We start from the raw sequence: 20,131 nt of genomic DNA, 5'->3' as shown, positions 1-20,131 counted from the left end.
AGGAATGCTAATGAGATGCTAATATAAATCTGCAAAAGATAATATTAATTGTTCATGTTGTGATCAGAAAACCACAACAAACATTATTCTTTCTTCTTACATGAGAAAAACCTATCAGTCTTCTTGCCAAACAATTTTTTTACATCTATATTACAGTATTTCAAGTAAGTTTTCAGACATTCTAAATCATTGAAAATACAAAAGGCTTTAAAATACTTCACATATGAAAAAGAGATTAAAAAAAACTTACTGGTATTGAAAACTCTTCAGCCAAGTATTTCAATATTGAAGCCTCTTTAGTCAATAAATTGCTTCGTTCTTTCAGGTTACCTTGACGCTTTGTATCAAATTCTTTTCTGACTACTGAAGCAACTGAGTCAACTATTATTAGTTTAACATTCTTAGAAATTATTTCTTCTTCCAAAGATTTAATTCTGGGGGAAAAGAATAATCCAAATAGCAATTGTAGAATTTGGTATAAATATCTACATATCTTTCTAGATTCTAGCTGCAAATGGATCTTGATTGATTTTGAAAGGCTGAAGCAAGGCTGAACCTGATCAGTAACTGAAAGAGAGATTTTCAGGAAATCCTAAATCTAAATTAGGCTAGGAAATGGAAATTGAAATGGCATCCTTGAAGTTAACGTTAAGTTGTTGCTCAAAAACAAATAGATATGTTGGTATAATATTTTTTGAATCAAGTAACACTGTATAGCATGATAATTCTATAAACTTCATAAGTGTGCACTGATACTTTGTTTCTTTGAAACAATCTAATTTTCTTCACATCAGTATATTAAGCACCACCACTGCATATTAATGCATGTATATACATTCATATGCCACGGTAGTGCAGTGGTTAGAATGCAGTACTGCAGGCTATTTCTGCTGACTGCCAGCTGCCTGCAATTTGGCAGATTGAATCTCCCCAGGCTCAAGATTGACTCAGCCTTCCATCCTTCCGAGGTGGGTAAAATGAGGAGCCAGATTGTTGGGGGCAATACTCAGGGCTGTAAAAGCACTGTGAAGTGGTTTATAAGTCTAAGTACTATTGTTTAGTACTTAGTAGTAAATGCTATAGCAATAGTACTATTGCTATTGCTATATGTACCCAAGGCCTCCAATTTAAATAAACAATCCACCACTTCTGCATATCCAACAGGTAAAGATAAAAGGGCTCAGATATTCATTTGCTTTCATATTCTATATTGTACTGTGCTGCCCTCAAGAGAGAGATTGCTTACCTTTTTAGTACGCTATCACAGGTTAGCTCCTGATAGACAAGAACCTTGTTTGTCATTGCAATCAGCTTTTCTTCTGTAGCAAAATAATCTGGGAATCGATGTTGTGCTATTTCAACAAGTCTGTTTGGGACCGAAAGAAAATTATTGAGAAAGGATAACCATTGATTTTTAGAATTATTGAATATGAAAAAAAGCTATCTATGCAGAAAATTTCAATGAAAAGTAAACACAAACTAACAATGTATATATTTGATTCTTTCTCATATTTTTCAACATATATCTTTAAATACATCCCACCCCAAATTTTTGTGAAATTCATACTAAGCAGCATATTCTGATTCTCAAGAATAGCAATAAATACAGATGAATAACAAAGAGCAGATAGCTGTAAATATCCTCTCATTTCTCCAATTATCCACCTAATCAACTAGCTTGCGGGAACTAGATCACTAATCACTCAGGAAGACCAGACCTGCTAGATCACTGACAGAGGAACAGAACTACCCCTAACACTAAAAGCAGAGATAACTACCAAGAGATTCCCTATTATGTGGTACACTTGATGCACTGATGTCTTCTGCTGCCAGTTCTTCGTTTTTCACATATAAGAGGTTTCACAGTCATTCAAGGAGGGACTATCTACCAACTTCCCAAATTCTTTCAAGATTGAGAAATACAAAAGATTTGCTTCTTGTAGAAGCATGATCCCCATTTTCTTCAGAGATTGTAGATTGTAGCCCTTACTCCATCCATCATAGATGAAAACTCAGCTGATTTTGGCTGGTCTCCAAAAGTTAAGTGAGGATGGAGTTGGTTAATGCAGTAATTCAGTGGGAGACTATAGTGCTCATACTAATGTAAGTTACAGTACACTCTGGAATGTCAAAAACATATCCCTGAAGAGGGCATGGCATATCACTCCTGTATTGTGGCAAACAAGACAATATGGACATGTCCATCATATCATCAGGAGTCAAGCATAACTTGAAAGGTCTCTATAAGCAGAAAAGTTGTTTGATCACATCTGTGCATCTCAGTCTTAAATTACAAGAAAAAATAGCAGACAGGTGGGCACTTTGTGGAGTAATTTTGACTCCCTACAAACAACCACTCTGAAAATGTGCAAACTCTCGAATTTTTGAAAGTATTCCGAGGCTTAACCTCTTTGAAGGTGTGCAATGGAACACTTATGTATCATCACAGAAAGGCCAAGTGGAAGAAACACATAGGAGCAGCATTTAATGACAATCTTAACAATTATTTCGGAAGGAATTTTCAGCCCCAAACTAAATTACATAAATGATTAAAAAAAAAAATAAGTATTTCTTCTCTTTCAACAAATATACTCAAATGCATTCCCAATTGTCAGTGCATTCACACTAGATTATCAGTAATCTGGTGACATTTTCCTTAAGAGGATTGGAAACAAATATTTGTAGATGCTCATAGTGGATTCATTATTAAATTCAACTGGATCAGGACTGCACTCTGGTGGGAATTTCACTGAATTGTTAGCATTAGAAAAGCAATGTTTCCTTTAATGCCGGTGGGTGGTAAGTTCCAAAAAAAAAAAATACAGCTGGCTATTTTTGCAAAGGAGTGTTGGACTATACAAAATCTGGTCTCTATGTTTGGAGGTGGAAAAATATGAAATTGGGCAGAGGGAAGAGAAGACAATACTGGAATTTGACTTAGATCTTTCGTCACCTTCAAAACAACACTATGGCACATGAACTAATTCCAGGATGCACGTGCACTATATATGTAATGAAACACGTCTTCTAAAGCTGTAAATACTTTTTTGTATTACCTTTCAGCAGTAAATGCAGACTCTGTATCAATGTAAATAACTGCCCCATCCAATCCTCCAGTTTTAGTGGGCATTGTGGCCAGCAAGCTCATCATAATACAGAACTGAGTTTTGCCACAACCTGATGGACCCGTTATCTAATAACAGAAATAGGCACAAACAGCATTATAATCTTTCTGTAAACCTGCAGTTACTGTTTTTAATTTTAAACACCACATCATTATACTTCAGTATTACCATGTATTTCACAATACCATATTTCAGGTTGATTTAAAACATAGCAAAAGTAGTAGATTTTGAGATAATGGATTTTGAGGATACAATGCAATGTCCAAATACGTTATTTTTAAAAACATATATGTTTATTTTTCAAAACATATATGTTTAAAACACCCATCATTTCTTTCAAATAAAATATAGTAATGCTATACCAAATAATTTAAAGGCATGATATAAGAAAAGATAAGGAAACAGTCAAATCTAGTTTATAGTAACACCATTCATTATACCTTTTAGGGTTCTTCTGACCTATCCAACCCTTATAATATAATATATAATAAAACAAGCAAAAGTACATTCATAGACACAGCTAGTTTTACTTCTGTTGACCCACATATATTCCTTGTAACAAACCAAATTCTAGTAATACATTTCCACCAAATTTTGCATAACTTGGGACTATAATAACAAAATTAATATGTAACATATATACAAAATAGAACTGTTATGGTGTCTATAATTTCAATCCCCCAAACCTTTCAAAAACACCAACTTTTACTTGCCTTTGTAAGGCTATGATTCGGGGGGCGGGGAGGATTTCAAAGAAGGGGAGCTCAAAAAGTGACTGTTTCCTCTCATATCTCCTCCCCACACCTCAAGATTCCTGGTCTGGATTGGGTAGGCTGTCTCTTTCATATCTACGTCTGAGCCATATATCATGACAAGGGAGTGTAGGAAGTTAGCATCCACCCCTCTCCTAGAAAAATAAAATATTGTAGGAAACATTAAAAGGGCAGAATATTTCGCCTAAAAGAGAGGCAGAAACTCAGCTCCCCACCTTTGTCAATGGGCCATTAAGACCAGTCTATTCTACCATGTTTCCCTGAAAATAAGACAGGGTCTTATTTTCTATTGAACACCGCCCCCGGAAATAAGCACTTGGCCTTATTTTTGGGAAGGTCTTATTATTTTTGAGACGCAGGAGGCAGTGAGCGTGGTCACCTCATGGCTGCTGCTGTGTTGCAATATTTTTGAGGAGAACTTATCGTTGTGGACCAGCAGGAGCCGTTGGAACTGCCACCAGACTCCGACAGCAAGGGGCCCTATGAGTCGGCTCTGGAGGATGTGGAGGACCCTGGACAGGGTTCCGACTCTGAGCAGGGCGCAGAGAGGCTGGTTGGCCACCAGGAGGCACCTGAGCCTTGGACCAGTGGGGAGGAGACAAGGGAGTGTGAGCCAGACGTCATGCATTGGAGAAGTGGGGAGGAGCCAAGGGAGTTGTTCCTGGATGCCCGGCACCAAAGAGCTAATAGGCGTAAGGAACAGTTGCGCAGTTACAGGAGATAACTGCATTCAGCTGGTGGTAATTAGGCTCCTCTCAAGACTATAAAATGAATGATTGTGCACACGCCCTTTTGCAGGAGTCAACGTATTCACTAACATTGGAGAACTTTCGTGGGTAGCCTGGCAGGCTGGATTGCTGCCAAGGTTAGTCTGTGCTGGATTGCTGCCACCGTATTGTCTGTGCTGGATTGCTACCAAGGCTTGGACTGTGCTGGCTTGCTGCCAAGCCTGGACTGTGCTGGCTTGCTGCCAAGGTCCTGTCTGTGTTAATAAATCCTTGCAGTATCTTTGTCTTAGCGTACTTTGGTGTAGGACGAGAGGGGGGCAGAACAACCTATTATTCAGGGATGTCTTGTTTTCAGGGAAATAGGGAAGATAACAAAGATCTACCACCTTCAGGTAGAGCCACAGAAGGAATTGTTCAAAACCCCTTCATTACATCATCACCCAGCAAGGCTCAACCAAGCCTGGGACACAGACCACCTACAAAGTTACCCCTACATGGCCCCATGGGAGACTGACAATCAGAATACAAGCTCAAATTCAAAAGCCCAGAGAAGGCATAAAACCCAGGCACTCTCAGCATCTCTTCCCTTTTTTGCCCAGGACCTCAAACCATTTGATCCTGTCTACCATTAAATCATCTTTACAAGCAGTCTCCATGTTTCCAGTGTCTTTCTTCTCACTTGGAAGTGAACACAGATTCTCCAGAAGAAACTTTCAGAAAGCTACACTGTGGTTAAGTACTATATTGATGGAGCAACTTTAGCAGATTTCTGAATGTTTCGATTCAGTTTCAAATTTGTAACTAGATGAATGCAATTATCAGGATATTTTTACCATCTAAATTCTATTTACACTTTGCTATTCTTACTTTCAGATATCTTTTCCTCTCTTTTCCCTACAATAATTACTACTTACAACACAGGTTAAGATCCTGTATGCTTAGTTCATGGTTCAAGTCTTAAGTCCAATACAGTGAATAATTGCAACACTAGTAACGTATGGAAAAATATAACATTTCCAACTGCGATGGTTAAGTTTTGGAGGTTGAAAATTCAATAAACGTTATTTCCTCATTTCCCATGGGCTTTTGGTTTCTTGTTTTCCCCCAAAGTACTAAAGGGGGAGGTTTAAAGGTTTTTTTTTAAAAAAAAAAAACAACTCAGAACAACATGATTATGAAATAAAAACATATATTGCTTGGAATAGCTGCTTAGCTCATTTGGGATGTTTTCTTTAACTTTAACTTAAGAATGTAGCCTTGCCAGAAACAACAGAATTGTTATCAGAAACGTTCCTCTTGATGAAGTATATAATCAAATGTACAAAACAAAACAGCTTCACCACACAATCCCAGCCCACCGTGTCTGCCTGTCCTTACTCTATCACAGCCATCAAAATCAATCCAATGATTGATTGCTCAACTTGGGAACTCCCACAGACTATTGACGGGAACATAAACATAAGATTTCTCATAAGCATATTTTTTCTTCTTTCAAGAGTAATTAAACCATGTTTTGTTTGCTTGCTTGCTTTCATTATAGGGTGAAAATCTTTCCAATCTAAACTTTAAAGCTCTTTATCAAATTTATTTGTTTTATTTGATTTGATTAATATAATGACCACCTCACCTGGTGGGGACTCTAGATGGCTTACAATCAATAAGCATTAAATATTAAAACAATAAATATTAACATTAAAACGGAGTTAAAATTAACAAAGAAAGGAAGGAAGGGAGCAAGCTAAACATGGGAAAAGGTGGGGTTTTAACTTAATCCATTAACAACCTGCAGGATGACGCATGCCCAATTGGCACTTATTGGCACATATTCACAAACGTTGCATACCATATGCATCTTGTTTTATCATCAATGAAAATAAAAACTTATTTCTGTATTATTTTCAAAACCAGTATTTGTATCATCTTACATTTTGGCAGAAACTATAATGTTAACTTTTAGAATCTTATTGATTTCAATTTGAGCATGTCTTAACTCTCTCCCACAAAAATCTGACTGAGCATATTCTTTCATTTAGAAACTGATGGAATGAATACAAAAAGAGAGAAAAATGTTGAAAATGTCATCCCATCATGGCTGAGAATTCACTGAAGATATCTTGTTCTATTTTTAATCTGAAGTTAGGTACAAAATTCCTCCCTAAAGTAACAACATTTAACTTTTCCTTTATAAAAAGAATGCCACTTTTCATGTAATGGGTCATTATTTTCAAGACAAGCAATGAATAATCACAAAAAGATATGATTCAATTCCTTGTTTAAAAGGTTTTTTTTTAAAAAATGCTGGGGAATTAGTGCCAGAACATTTTTCTAACTCTCAGAGGACCAGGATAAGAACTGGCAATAGGGAAAAAGTATCCAAATCTCAACTTTCCAACCACAACTCAGTCAGAAAAATGAATAGCAATTTTTTTTCAGTTCTTTAAGTGAAGCCATAAAAGTATGGAATAAAAAAACCTATGTTTTAAATAAGGTAACTAAAGCAGAAAATAACCACAACTGATGAGGGTATAAAGACCTGAATGAGACAAAACACAACCTGGTCGTAGTTACTGTGCATGTGGTTGTGTTACCCCACATAGGTGTTTCACAGTTTGGGAGTGCTCCTGAATCCATAGCTCCTGCTCAAACAGGAGACAGAAGTTATAGCTGAGGAGGTTATGTCTACCTTCAGATGATGCCGATTACCTCCCATAGACCGATTAGATCACACAGGTTAGGCCTTCTCCGGATCCCATCTGCCAGCCAGTGTCGGCTGGCAACTTCCCGGGGGAGAGCCTTCTCTGTTGCAGCTCCAGCCCTCTGGAACGATCTCCCCGTGGAGATCCGGACCCTTACTACCCTCCCGGCCTTCCGCAAAGCCGTTAAGTCCTGGCTGCTCCAGCAGGCCGGGGGGCTTTCGAAATATCCAGCCCCTCGGAAATTGTGACTGTTGTATATTTTAATATGTTGTCTTGTGTATTATCCCCTTCCCTTGTTTTATTGTAAGCCGCCCGGAGTCCTTCGAGAGTGGGCTGCATACAAGCTCAATAAAACGAAACAAAACAAAACAAAACGATTCACCAGTTTTAAACCAACCAGGTGCAACAGGGCCCAAACCTAATGACCACTTGACTGGACTATTGCAGTGCCCTCTATCTTGGGCTATCTTTGGAGACAGCTCAAAAGCCACAAATGATTTTTAAAACACGCAATGGCATGATTATTGGCATGGTACTGCCAATACCTGACATATTTAATATAAAGCCATTGCAGTGATTATTAGTAGACTTTCACATCCAATTCAACATGCTGATTATTATCTCTAAAGTTCTAAATGGTGGAGTAGCAGGGGACATCAGGCAACACTGAATCTGCTGGTGTCTTATGGTCAAAGAGCTTAAAGATCCCTCCCTTCATGAAATCTGTGAGCAGGGGGAGGGGGGGCAATAGGCCTTCTTTTTTTAACAACCCCCACATTTATGGAACACTCTCCCCAGGAAATACATTCAATTCTCTCACCTTGCCACAGTTCCAGAAACATCTTAAAATTGTTTTATTTCAATCTGCTTTTGTCCATGTTGACTGTGGCACCTATCTAGCATTTTATTTGGGGCTTGCCTTTGCTTTTTTTCTGGTTATGTTTTGGTTTTGATACTTTTAAAAAAATCAAGTATTTATTATTCTATGTGTTGTTTAAGGCTGATGCTGTACACTATCTAGAGCACTTTGAGATTGTATAATGATATGTGGGAATGACCTTCATGCCTCATATGTTAACAGCATAAATGAATATTCACTGAAAATATGTTAAATAAACAGATACAAGTAAGTGTAGCTAAATGTCCACCTTTTACCTCTGTAAGATTGCCACAGGCAATTCCACCATGCAATATTTTATCCAGCTCTTCTAGAGTCGTTGCCAAGAATGCTGTTGAAGGATTGTTCGTTCTTTTCATTTTCATTTCATAAGCCTAAAACAAGGAATCATTTTAAAAGATGCTATATATAATTGTTAAGAAAACTGCTTCATATAACTTTCTTTCAAAAGTACAACTGCTGTGTTTTGCTTACCAAAATATAAAAGAAAATTCCTGGTAGGTTTTTAATTTATTTTCTTGCCTTCATTACGATTTTCACAAGTTTTCTGACCACAGGTTTTCTGAAGATAATATAAAGGCTAAAGTATTTGTATAGTGCAAACTTCAACTTTAATATTACCATGACATGTAAGTATGTCTTTTCCTTCTTTGGAGAGTAAAAAAGTTTAATTTGCATGATACATCTGCAGAAGAAAATATTACCCTTGTGGTTAAAAATAGCTTGGAAGTCCACTCAATGATAACCCTGTCCAGGAAAACTGATTGGCTCTAAAGTCTGGATTCTCTGAAAGTTTTATTGAAGTCCCTATGAAGAACTACTATGAGTTTTATAAAGGAATTTATCCATGAATTTAAATAAGTGAAAGATAGGGGGAAGTTTGGGATTTTGTAATAGTTTGCTTTTCCCCAAGAGATTGGGGTTATTTGAAATGCTTCCACTTAAAAGTGGGTGAATCAGATTTATAGCAACTACATATTTCACTATCTACCTAAAATTGTTTCCTTGCCTGTCATTGCTATTTCAGAATAATCACTGTGTCTGTGTAGTAGGTATTTCATTGGCCCCATCACTATCACTGTACACTAGTTTAGGCTAAGGGGAATTTGCCATTTTAATCCCTATTCGACTAATTTGCAGTGATACTTTTGGACTTCTTTGTGACATATGATATGACATGACATGAATATACACATGCAGACACAGATAGACATAAATGCACATTATTCCATTTAAGGTAAGCTCTTTTATGCAAAATGTGGAGAAACAGAAAGAAATATTACGCCTAAGAAATTAAAGACACAAGAAACAGAAATGAAAAAGTAGCTCAATCTGTTTCACAATGCCATTCATTGTATTTCTATACTTGCACATTTCTGCCATACGCTCCCACTTCTTCATGCCTTGCTTTCTCTATTTTAAACCTATAGTTCTTCCTTTTTCAGAATCTCATCAGTTCTTTACAATCAATTTTTCCCCAGTCCCCTTCTTCCTGCCAACCCATTCAATCTTCGTTTGTGCCATCCATTTAGTAATTCTAACTTCATTCACTTTATATATGCATATGCACTGAAATCTACTTATTTTTAATTGGATTAACAATTGGACTATTGGACTATTGAATTGGCTAAACTCAATTTTAGCCATCATAAATGATTTAATATTTGCCAGAGGACTTGAATGCTATCACAAAATCAGTTATAACTTAAATATAGAACCATATCCCTATATTGTAAGAGCTGGTCATTCTGTTTAAACAGCAGTCCATTCTTTAAGCAGCCAGCAAACTCAAAAGCATATCTAATCTCAAACTATAATAGGATTGTTTGAAGTTATGACAATGGACTTACTTCAAATCAAAATCAATGATATTCAGCAGGTCACCTAAGCCAGGTACTTGATAACATTCAAAGAATTCTAAGATTGGTGAGAAGGATTTATCTTTGCACTGTAGAAACTAAGTTGCTTCCTTTTGAACGAGAGCTATTCTTTCACATAGTAGAGAATTTGGTTCTGAGTAAGAAATTTCTGCTAATTTACCTAGAACCTGCTTTTAGTATCTTATATCTCCATTCTTACCACAATTACTGGATCTCAAAACTGAACAAACCATACATGGATAAGATAAGAGAACCTGGAATTGATAGGATGTTCCTACAACAGATGTCTTAATGGTATGGGGGTATGTATGAACTTTGGATGGACAGACAATCTGCATCCACACTAACAGAGAACCAGCTAGTTACTCAACACTTCAACATCGTAAAGCAGAAGCTGCTCTCACAGCAATAGACCAACTACACATTACATCCCAGACTCAAGAACTTAAGACGACATTGAACAACAATTGGCTGTGCAGCCAACACCTGAAGCTGAAACATCATTACTCTCCATTACACAGCACAGCTGCTGATATTGGACATAAGATCATCTATAAACTAGCTACAGTTGATTCTCAAAATGGGTTACCATGCTCAATAGAGAAGTACCAGGGATGTCAAACTCGCATCGTCACAGCGGTGTCATGTGACATATTGGGACTTTTTCCCCCTTCACTAAACCAGGCAGGGGCAGAGCCAGAACTTGACGCATTTAGCCCGCATTTAGGCCACGAGTTTGGCATCCCTGCATTAGATAGTATGCTAGAAGATGCCATTAGCATTCAAACCAAACAACTGGTCTATGTTACAGCTGCTGTAATCCTGGAGATGCATGGTTACACAATCAAGAACAGCAGTACATAACCCACCCCTCCAGAAAATAAGGTTAAGGGATAAGATCAAGGCAACTTGGAGAGAGATTAGTCAGCTGGTGGAATAATAGAAGGATATGAAGATTAAAGTTAGAACTTGGGGGAGGGGGGTCCTATCCTGATTTATGAAAGCATACCTACCGTTTGCATTTTGGGAGCACAGGATTGGCTGACAGTCCGAAAAAGTTTCTGGACATTCCAATAGCTCTGTCCAGTCATTTTCATTAATTCCAGGAAGGAAAGACATAAGAAGTCCTGCAACAAGCATTAAGTACATGCTTTACATATGCTCAAAGCCACACGCTTCAAGTACTGTCACATTTATTATATATTTTTCTTCATAAAAGAACTTTTCTTACCCGGCAAGTAGTAATCTGATGTCGACTTAGTCTCTCACAAAGATCGTGAGGTAAACCTGCTCTTCTTAGCTTTTTATTTGCCATGTTCACATAATTATTGGCCAGAAAGTTAATTCTATAATCAATTGACAAAGAAATAATATTAATTCAGAATCTACAGTTAAGAATAAACTCATTTTGCATAGTATTAAATAACATGTGTGCTGAACAAACATATATTCAGCTCAATGTATTCAACTTGTTGTTCAGTAACAGTTCCTGCTCTTTCTACCATGACTTTCTCCTAATATCCCTTTTAAGATTTTTTATTCTTCCTCAGTTTGCATTATTCAGAGTGCAAGCAAAGACAAGTGTCTTTTTTTCCCCTTGTAGTTAGCACATTCTACTAGACTGCCTTCACTTCAGGATTCTTCAGATTAAAGGTAAAGGTTCCACTTGGACATATGTGCTACTTGTTGTTCCCGACTCTAGGGGGCAGTGCTCATCTCCATTTCAAAGCTGAAGAGCCAGTGCTGTCCGAAGATGTCTCTGTGGTCATGTGGTTGGCATACTAAACACCGAAGGCGCATGGAATGCTGTTACCTTCCCACCAAAATGATCCCTATTTTTCTACTTGCATTTTTACATGCTTTCAAACCGCTAGGTTGGCAGAAGCTGGGACAAGTAACGGGAGCTCACTCCATTACGTGGCACTAGGGATTTGAACCCCTGACCTGCCAACCTTTCTGATTGATAAGCTCAGCATCTTAGCCACTGAGCTATTCAGATTACACTGTTTCAAAACGAATGTCACCATAATTTAGGTTGCACCAAACAAGCATATGTGCTAGTCATTCCCGACTTTAGGGGGAAGTACTCATCTCATTCCCGACTCGTTCCCAACTCTAGGGAGTGGTGCGCATCTCCGTTTCAAAGCCAAAGAGCCAGCGCTGTCCAGACGTCTCCATGGTCGTGTGGCCGGCATGACTAAACATCAAAGGTGCATGGAATGCTGTTACCTTCCCACCAAAGGTGATTCCTATTTTTTCTACTTGCATTTTGACATGCTTTCAAACTGCAAGGTTGGCAGAAGCTGGGACAAGTAATAGGAGCTCACTCCGTTACACGGCTAGAGACTTGAACCACCAAACTGCCAGCCTTTCTGATCGACAAGCTCAGCATCTTAGCCACTAAGCCCTCACGTCCCTTTGATTTGTTGTAATTACCCAAGTGTTATTATACATTTGGAGACTGCAGCTAGGATCAATTTATCTACCTATAATTCTTTTGACTTTAGGAAATTTTCAATCTTCCTTTTTCCTGCTGCCTTACTTTCTAGTATTACTTATCTGATTTTATGTCTCTACTTTTAAAGTGCATTGTACTATATTTTAATTATGCTCTGCAACATTTTGGATGCTTTTCCTTGGCAGAAAAGCAGTTACACGTACTAGAGGTAGGAAAATTCATTCAAGCCATTAGAGGGCATTTGTTTCATAATAACCCATCCATCTAAACTACATCTCAATTCTTTATTTAATCTTTTGGGGAATAACTGAAGCCAGACTCTTACAAGTGATATCTGCTTCCTTCAAATCGTGATATATCTTTCTTTAATCTCTTCTCCTGAAAGCAAAATTATTTTTTTTTACAAAAATTACTCTGAGAAGAAAAAGTGAAAGGGAGCAAAATGGTTTTGGAATATAGCCTGTTGCAAAATGAGATGTTTTTTTTCTGGGTCTAAAAATAGTAAAATTAATTCTCTGGTCATTTTTTTCACTCTTCATTTGAGAGAAAATGCAAATTTTACCCAGATGATGATGAAAAAATATCAGCACTTTTCATCCCTTTATTTCAGGGGTGTCAAAATCATGTCATCATGGTGACATCACATGACATATTGGGACTTTTTCCCCCTTCCCTAAACCAGGAGTGGCCAGCGCATGACATGGGACGTGAGTTTGACAGCCTGGCTTTATTTTAGAAGCCAATTTGGAAGAGATGAGATCATCAGAAATGCATATACAATGGATGTATACCAATACAGAAATGTTGTACAGAAGAAAATTGTAAAAAAAAAAAATTAAAAAAAACTTAATTTTTTTTTAAAAAAAGAATTATCTCCATCATCAGCCAACACATGAATTGAAAGACTCACAGGAAAAAAACCAGAACATCTGATGCATCTCCATCCCTTGATGAACTCAAAATAATAGTTAATATTACTATCCTGCATATATTCTCAAGCAATTGATATTCAGGGGTACATTGTCCCAATATGTAAAGCCACATATTGTTTATTGTTATGGAATATGGATCTTCATGCTCCCATCTAACCATTCAAGTTCATGACCAACCAAATATTGCAGAACTTTCCAGTTTAATGATATTCTATTGGAAAAATTATATCCTTTATCCTTCTTGAATCTCTTATTAAGCACTATCATTGAATTACTTCAATTTTCTTCAACGCCTAACTATATTCAGCTCCATCAACTCTTCTTCCCACTCACATTCCACCCCCAACCCCACTCCCTTAAAGTTCTTGTTGTCATTAAGCTAATTTTTTCCCCTAGTAAAAGCAGACTTCTGCGGGACAGACCACGGCCTGTGATCAAGTGACACAGCAATTGCACAAGATTGTCACTGGGAGATCGTTCCTGGGGCTGCGCAGCAACTCTCTCCGTGTTTTGGAAGCGCTTAACTTTCACCAGGATAGAAATAGGTCTGAGCAAAAGCAGAGAAGCAAGGAGGAAGACCCATGATCCAAGCGCTAAACAGCAAGAGTGGCAGGGTAGTCCAACACCGAGGGGCACCGAGAAGCATTCAGGGGCTGGGTATATGCAGCCCGGAGAGGCAGCTACCCCACGCCCGCCCCGCAGACTCCGCGAGACCACGATGCATCCATGTTTGCACAAACGACCTGAAATAAAAGTCCAGCACCAAATAGCAACCTAGACCTTAAAGCGCGCGGGTTTTCCTGTCTCAATCATGGCGGGACAAAAGAGCGGTCTCCCTCCGCTGCAGAAAAATAATAATATTAATTATGCCCCCGTCGGGAGAACGCCTTACCCCGCCCAACCCCAAACCAAACCAAATCACCCATCCTAACCTGGACTCTTTTCAAAGCTTCCCACTTCTCTCCAGGAAACTTCCACGAAAGTGCAACTCGAGTTATGATTGGCCTCCGACACTAGCTCTTCATCACAACAAGTCTTCCGCGATGAAAGGGATTCTGGGAATTATAGTTCGGTTTTGGTGGAAGACTCGTCTTAAAAGTTTAAGACTCGTCTTAAAAGTGTTTTCTGGATCTTTAGGAAAGGAGAAAGTACCTTAAATACAGTTTGTTTCTGCACGTGATGTTCTTTATTATAAAAATGTGTGGGTAGATGATATGTGTGTGTTTGTGTATAGAAATGTGTGTGTGTGTGTGTGTGTGTGTGAGAGAGAGAGAGAGAGAGAGATTGTGTGTGTGTGTGTGTGTGTGGAAAGAGAACGTTTACTTTTGCTGTAGTTATGTTACAAATGAGAGTTCATACGAAAATAATGCAGAGATCATTTTATTGCCATTTAGGATGAAAACTAAACTAGAAATACCATGTTCACACATTAAGATGTTGAGGCCTTGGAAAAAATTCAGAGAAGAGCAACTAAGATTACCAAAGGCCTGGAGAATAAAACATGAAGAACGGCTGCAGGATTTGGGTTTGGCTAGTTAGTCTAAAGAAAAAAAGAATTAGGGAAGACATAACAGTATTCCAGTATTTGAGAGGCTGCCGCAAAATTATTCTACAAAGCACCAGAAGGCAGAACAAGAAACAATGGTTGGAAACTAACCAAAGAGAGAAGCAACCTGGAATTAAGGAGAAACTTTCTAACAGCGAGGTCAATTAACCAGTGGAATAGCTTGCCTTCAGAAATCATGGGTGCTCTTATCACCGGAGCTTTTAAAGAAGAGACTAGACAGCCACTTACCTCAAATAGTATATTTAAGCTTGAGCAGGGGGCTGAACTGGAAGACCTCCAAAGTTCCTTCCAGCTCTATTCTATTCTATTCTATTCTATTCTACTCTACTCTACTCTAAAGTCAACTGTTCATTTAAATTAGGTGTGGGGGTTGTTATGGATTAACATAGTTGAATAAAGGCAGCCTCCCTGGTTAGTTTAAGGTTTGGTTAAGTTTAACGTGCAGTGTATTCAACTCCAGTAAGCAAATTAAGCATGTTAGTACGTGCAAAAATGGGAGAAGATTGCGATTTCCACAATGAATGAATGGCTGCAGAAGTTGATGGAGTTAGTGATGGCTAAATTGATTGCTTCGATTAAAGAAAAGAACACAATTTTGGACTTTGGACTTTGTGCTTGAGGTGGTATAAAAATGAAAGCTTTGATTTTGGGTTTTGCTGATTAAATAATTTGTTGTTTTAAGAGAAATTGAGATTTTATGTTATTACCTTACTCTAGTGCACCAAAGGAGTTGGAAATCAACACTTTTTTTTCTTTCACCCCTATACTTTTTCTATCTTCCCTTTTCCCTTCCTTATTTTACCCTTATTTTCACTTTTATTTATGTATTTTATATTTTGATAAATTAATAAACCTAAAAAAAATCTAACCTGAAGTGCTATGAAATATGGCCAGCAGAGGGCAGTAGCACATAGATAAACTATGATAGCTTAATAGTATATTAAAATTCATGAAACAATTGATTCCACCAATGAACAAAGATCAGAAAGGTGCCATCACATACTCTGTAAGAAAAACATATATATACCAAATTACTAACTAAATTGGTTTAATAATGAACTGTTTATTCTTTCCAGTATTTGTGATTGACCATTTTGGAATGCATGTAGTATGGCTTTCTCTCAAACACCACATAGAATGAAGGGTCATTCAAACAAAAATAAAATTGAGCTCTTTGCTGCTTTCTACCTATATACTACTAAACTGTCATGACTATAACCTTTAACTGGGTGAAACAGTGCAACGTAGGACAACAATTTTTGAACCAAGGTATCTAAAATGGGATAATTTAAAGAAGGTGTCCAAAATCCAGGACCCATGACTCCTGGGAATTTAAATTTGGCAAACTTGTGGTTTCTTCGGAGCTATCAGACAGTTTGACAGACAGGTACCACTTTAGCCCTCCAGAAGTCCAGAGGACTAGTATCTCCTTTGACTGCCCCAGGATCACCAGCTACATTCAAACTGGAAGGAAGTTGGAAATCATTCCTGCTTCCATTGCGTCTTTGTCCTTGGTCATTCTGTTTCTCTGTTTAGGCAAGGAAATACCTCTGTAACAATGACCCAGAGGATCATGGGTTGTCTAGTTAGTCCTAAATCTCTCTTCCACAATGACATGTAAACCTGTGAACTAATTATATAAATAGACCCATGCTTTGCAATCAGTGGTGGGTAGCCTGGCAGCGTTCACATGGACCTCCGCGAGCCTCTGCGATGCTCCAGCTGCTCAGACTTAAAAGACCAGTAAGGAGCTCAGGCGAGCAGGTGGGCCCTCCGGAGCACCATACTGGAACGGTATCCGGTGCTCCGGGCAGGCTTCAGTATGCCCGTACCAAGGCATACTGCCTGCCATCCACCACTGTTTTCAATGAAGCTATGTGATCAGGCTATGCAGGAGAAATACAGTTCACAATCAGTTGGCTGATTGGCGATTGAAACACATAAGAGAATATTGCTCCCACAACCTTGAGTCTAGAAGCAGTTCTATAGGTGGAAGGCGTAGACATTTTGGTGAGTACCAATGTTTAGTACTGTAAGGAGCCCCAGACCCCAGAATGAAGAAGTGGAACATCTGCCAGTTTCAACTGAGATAACAGAATGTGGGGCAATTGACAGTTGGAACAGAGTTCTTTTAAGGTGGGGAGGGGGAGTAGAATTCCTTACCATCAGAGTGTATTAATTACTGTATAACAAATACTAATTATTATTATTATTAGATTATTATATGCAGAAAACATTAGGAGTGTTTGTATGATTTATTTATTTATAAGGCCTGTTTTTACCAGGTCAAATTTCTTGATATATCTAAGCTAGTTTTGTCCAGTTTGAATGGTAGCAGTTTCCCAGATTCAAGGAAAATTTTTCCCTGTCATTTGTTACTGAGTCCTTTAACACGAGACACCAGTGAAGCTGGGTTGTTAATCTAAAATGGAGCTAGAAACATCTCAGTTTTTATACAGTCCAGAACAAACATCTTCCTAGGATCAACCCACTGGACCAAATGCCACTACTACTATAGAAATGAGCATTTTTCCTTACAAAGAAAGCAGAATATGCAATTCAAGCAACTAGTCAGATAATAAAGTGGAAGTTATCTGTGGTACAGATGTCACCAAAATTATTTTTTCATCTATTGGGCTTTTGGGTGCACATAACTGAATGATCCAACTCTGGTGGGCTCTTCTACTAAGGGTAGGGCAGGGTGAGCCTGATTGTTGCCTAAGTGTATTCCATTGAGGTGAAGATTAGAGAGTAATTGCATACAGGTAGTCCTTTGTTTACAACAGTTCATTTAGTGACAGTTCAAAGTTACAATGGCACTGAAAAATGTGACATATGACCGTTTTTCACAGTTACGACCTTTCCAACATTCCCATGATCACGTGATCAAAATTCAGATGCTTGGCAACTGGTTCATATTTATAACAGTTGCTGTGTCCCAAGGTCATGTGATCAGCTTTTGCGACCTTCCCACAAGCAAAATCAAGGAGAACCTAGGTTCATTTAACAACTGGGTAGCTAACATCTCAACTACAGTGATTCACTTAACAACTGTGGCAAGAAAAGTCATAAACTAGGGCAATGCTCACTTAGCAAATGTACTTTAAAGCAGAAATTTTGGGCTCAATTGCCATAAATTGGAGATGATGTATTTTCATCATCATCATATCTTTAGTGTGCTGGTAAATCTTGGTGTTTGTTTATTTTAGTTTGGGACCAAGACTGGCTTAGTAAGACACCTAGGAAATTTGCATAATGGTGGGATGTTGAGATTACTAAATCAGTGCTTGAAATCTGGAGTAGTTTGGATGAGGACTAATAAAATGAATACCACTTTGGACCAGACACTTTCAGTAGAGTCACCTCTATAAGCAAGTGACATTCATCTTCTACTTGAGGAGATGCTATCCTTATGAACAGATTTAGCCATACATATTCAATTATTCAACATTGTCACTGAAGAAGCAAATTAAGTGCAGCAGGTATCTTTTATAATCTCAGGTCAATATGCAAACTATGACACCACTTGCACAAAGATGACTCAGGTTCAACAATTCATGTCATAACACTTAGGATATGGTCCACTTTTAAAGTCTGCCTGGGACCCCCCACTTTAGGATGGAGGACTGGTGTTGGGTAATACAAGATTTAGCCCACAGCTTTTATCTTGGCCCCTGGTTTGTTTAATATCTACACAAAGCCACAGGAAAGCATTTTCCCCATCTGTTTTTATCCAAAATCGATCCAGGATTACCTACTCTGTCCTCTGCATTTGCTGACTATTGGTTTTTCCAGCTACCCTAGGTTTTTCAGTATTATTTCTGTACTGTTTTATGGATTTCTTTTCAAGGTACATTGTCCTGCGTTTTCGTTTATTATGCTTTGCATCGTTTTGGATGCCTTTTCTTGGCAGAAAAATAGTCACACATATTGGAAATAGGAAAACTAAAATAAATGCAATCCATTAGCCTGCATTTGTTTCATAATGACCCAATGAATCAAGCTACATTTCAATCTATTATTTATTTATACATATTTATTTATAATCCGGCCACTTTTAAAACACAAGTTAATTACACTTGCTTCCTTCAGGTCTAGACGTGGATCTTTATTTACCTGTAAGTACCTTTGCAAAAAAAATTGCATGACAGGGAACAAGCAGTTTTAGAATCCTACCGCTGCAAGAAAATGGGATTTTTGCTGGCCTTGCAACAGTACCAATAAATTGTAAGCATGGCATTTATCTCCACGAAGGAACAAACTACTGGAGGTGCCCTTGACAGAAAGTACGTGCTCTACTCAGCAGATGGCAAGTGAAAGAAGAACCCAGGCCAACACTGCTTTCATCCCCTTATCCTAAGAAGCACATTTAGGGCAGTCAAGTTGTCCTCGACTTATGATTAGTGACTTACTGACCATTTGAATTTATGATGATGGAACCCCAAAATGGAACTTACAACCCAGATTCAAAGTTCTGATGTCTGCCTGTTTTCCCAGCGGTCACAGGACCACATTTTGGGCACTTGGCAATGAGCCTATACTTATGACCAATAAGTCACATGACTACAATTTACAATGTTTTGCCAGAAACCAGATTTTAGTTCCTGTTCTGGCAAAAAAAACCCACCCAATGGGTTTGTTTAACAACCATGATGTCCCTTTAACAACCATGGCATTCACTTAATGGCCACCACATTCACTTAACCACTGCCACATTTGCTTAATTGCTGCAAAAGTTGTAAAATCATATCTGCTCACATAGTGACCTGCTTTATGACCGTCGCAGTCACAGCCGAAATTGTGAGCTCAAACAGGTTGAAAACTACTTACAAGATATCAGAGGGTCTTCATTCATAAGATAAAAAAGTATCTCCCTCATCAGCCACCCTTGAGCAGAGAGTTGGAGTAGAAGACCTCCAAAGTCCCTTCCAACTCTTATTCTGCTAATCACATAAGAGTTGCGATGGCCCATCTTATCCAATATTCTGTTTCCTAAATAGCCAAAATCACTTCCTCCTGTGATTCCCTCAATGTGTAAAGTTATAAAGCTATTTAGTTTATTCGTTTAGGTATA

General features: G+C 38.1%; 1 protein-coding gene across 2 annotated transcripts in view; it reads right to left on the bottom strand.

Annotated features, from left to right (window-relative positions):
• The window catches only part of RAD51B (RAD51 paralog B), a 414,448-nt gene extending 399,859 nt beyond the window's left edge, over window positions 1-14,589 (bottom strand). The window contains exons 1-7 of one of the 2 annotated variants that reach the window (XM_032227719.1): window positions 14,423-14,589; window positions 11,332-11,446; window positions 11,114-11,227; window positions 8,478-8,594; window positions 3,057-3,193; window positions 1,247-1,366; window positions 251-434 (exon numbers count right to left, since the gene is read on the bottom strand). In XM_032227719.1, coding sequence (XP_032083610.1) covers window positions 251-434; window positions 1,247-1,366; window positions 3,057-3,193; window positions 8,478-8,594; window positions 11,114-11,227; window positions 11,332-11,415 — 756 coding nt within the window. In that variant the 5' untranslated portion in view covers window positions 11,416-11,446; window positions 14,423-14,589. Of the gene's footprint in view, window positions 1-250; window positions 435-1,246; window positions 1,367-3,056; window positions 3,194-8,477; window positions 8,595-11,113; window positions 11,228-11,331; window positions 11,447-14,422 lie in introns of those variants that run through there. The other variant, XM_032227727.1, reaches the window with a different exon arrangement.
• Between the last annotated feature and the right edge of the window lie 5,542 nt (window positions 14,590-20,131).

The sequence above is a fragment of the Thamnophis elegans genome, chromosome 1 (assembly GCF_009769535.1).
Source record: "Thamnophis elegans isolate rThaEle1 chromosome 1, rThaEle1.pri, whole genome shotgun sequence".
In the NCBI taxonomy this organism is placed as follows: Eukaryota; Metazoa; Chordata; class Lepidosauria; order Squamata; family Colubridae; genus Thamnophis; species Thamnophis elegans.
Note: the sequence above shows the minus strand (reverse complement) of the source record. Positions and strands in the feature narration are given on the sequence as shown.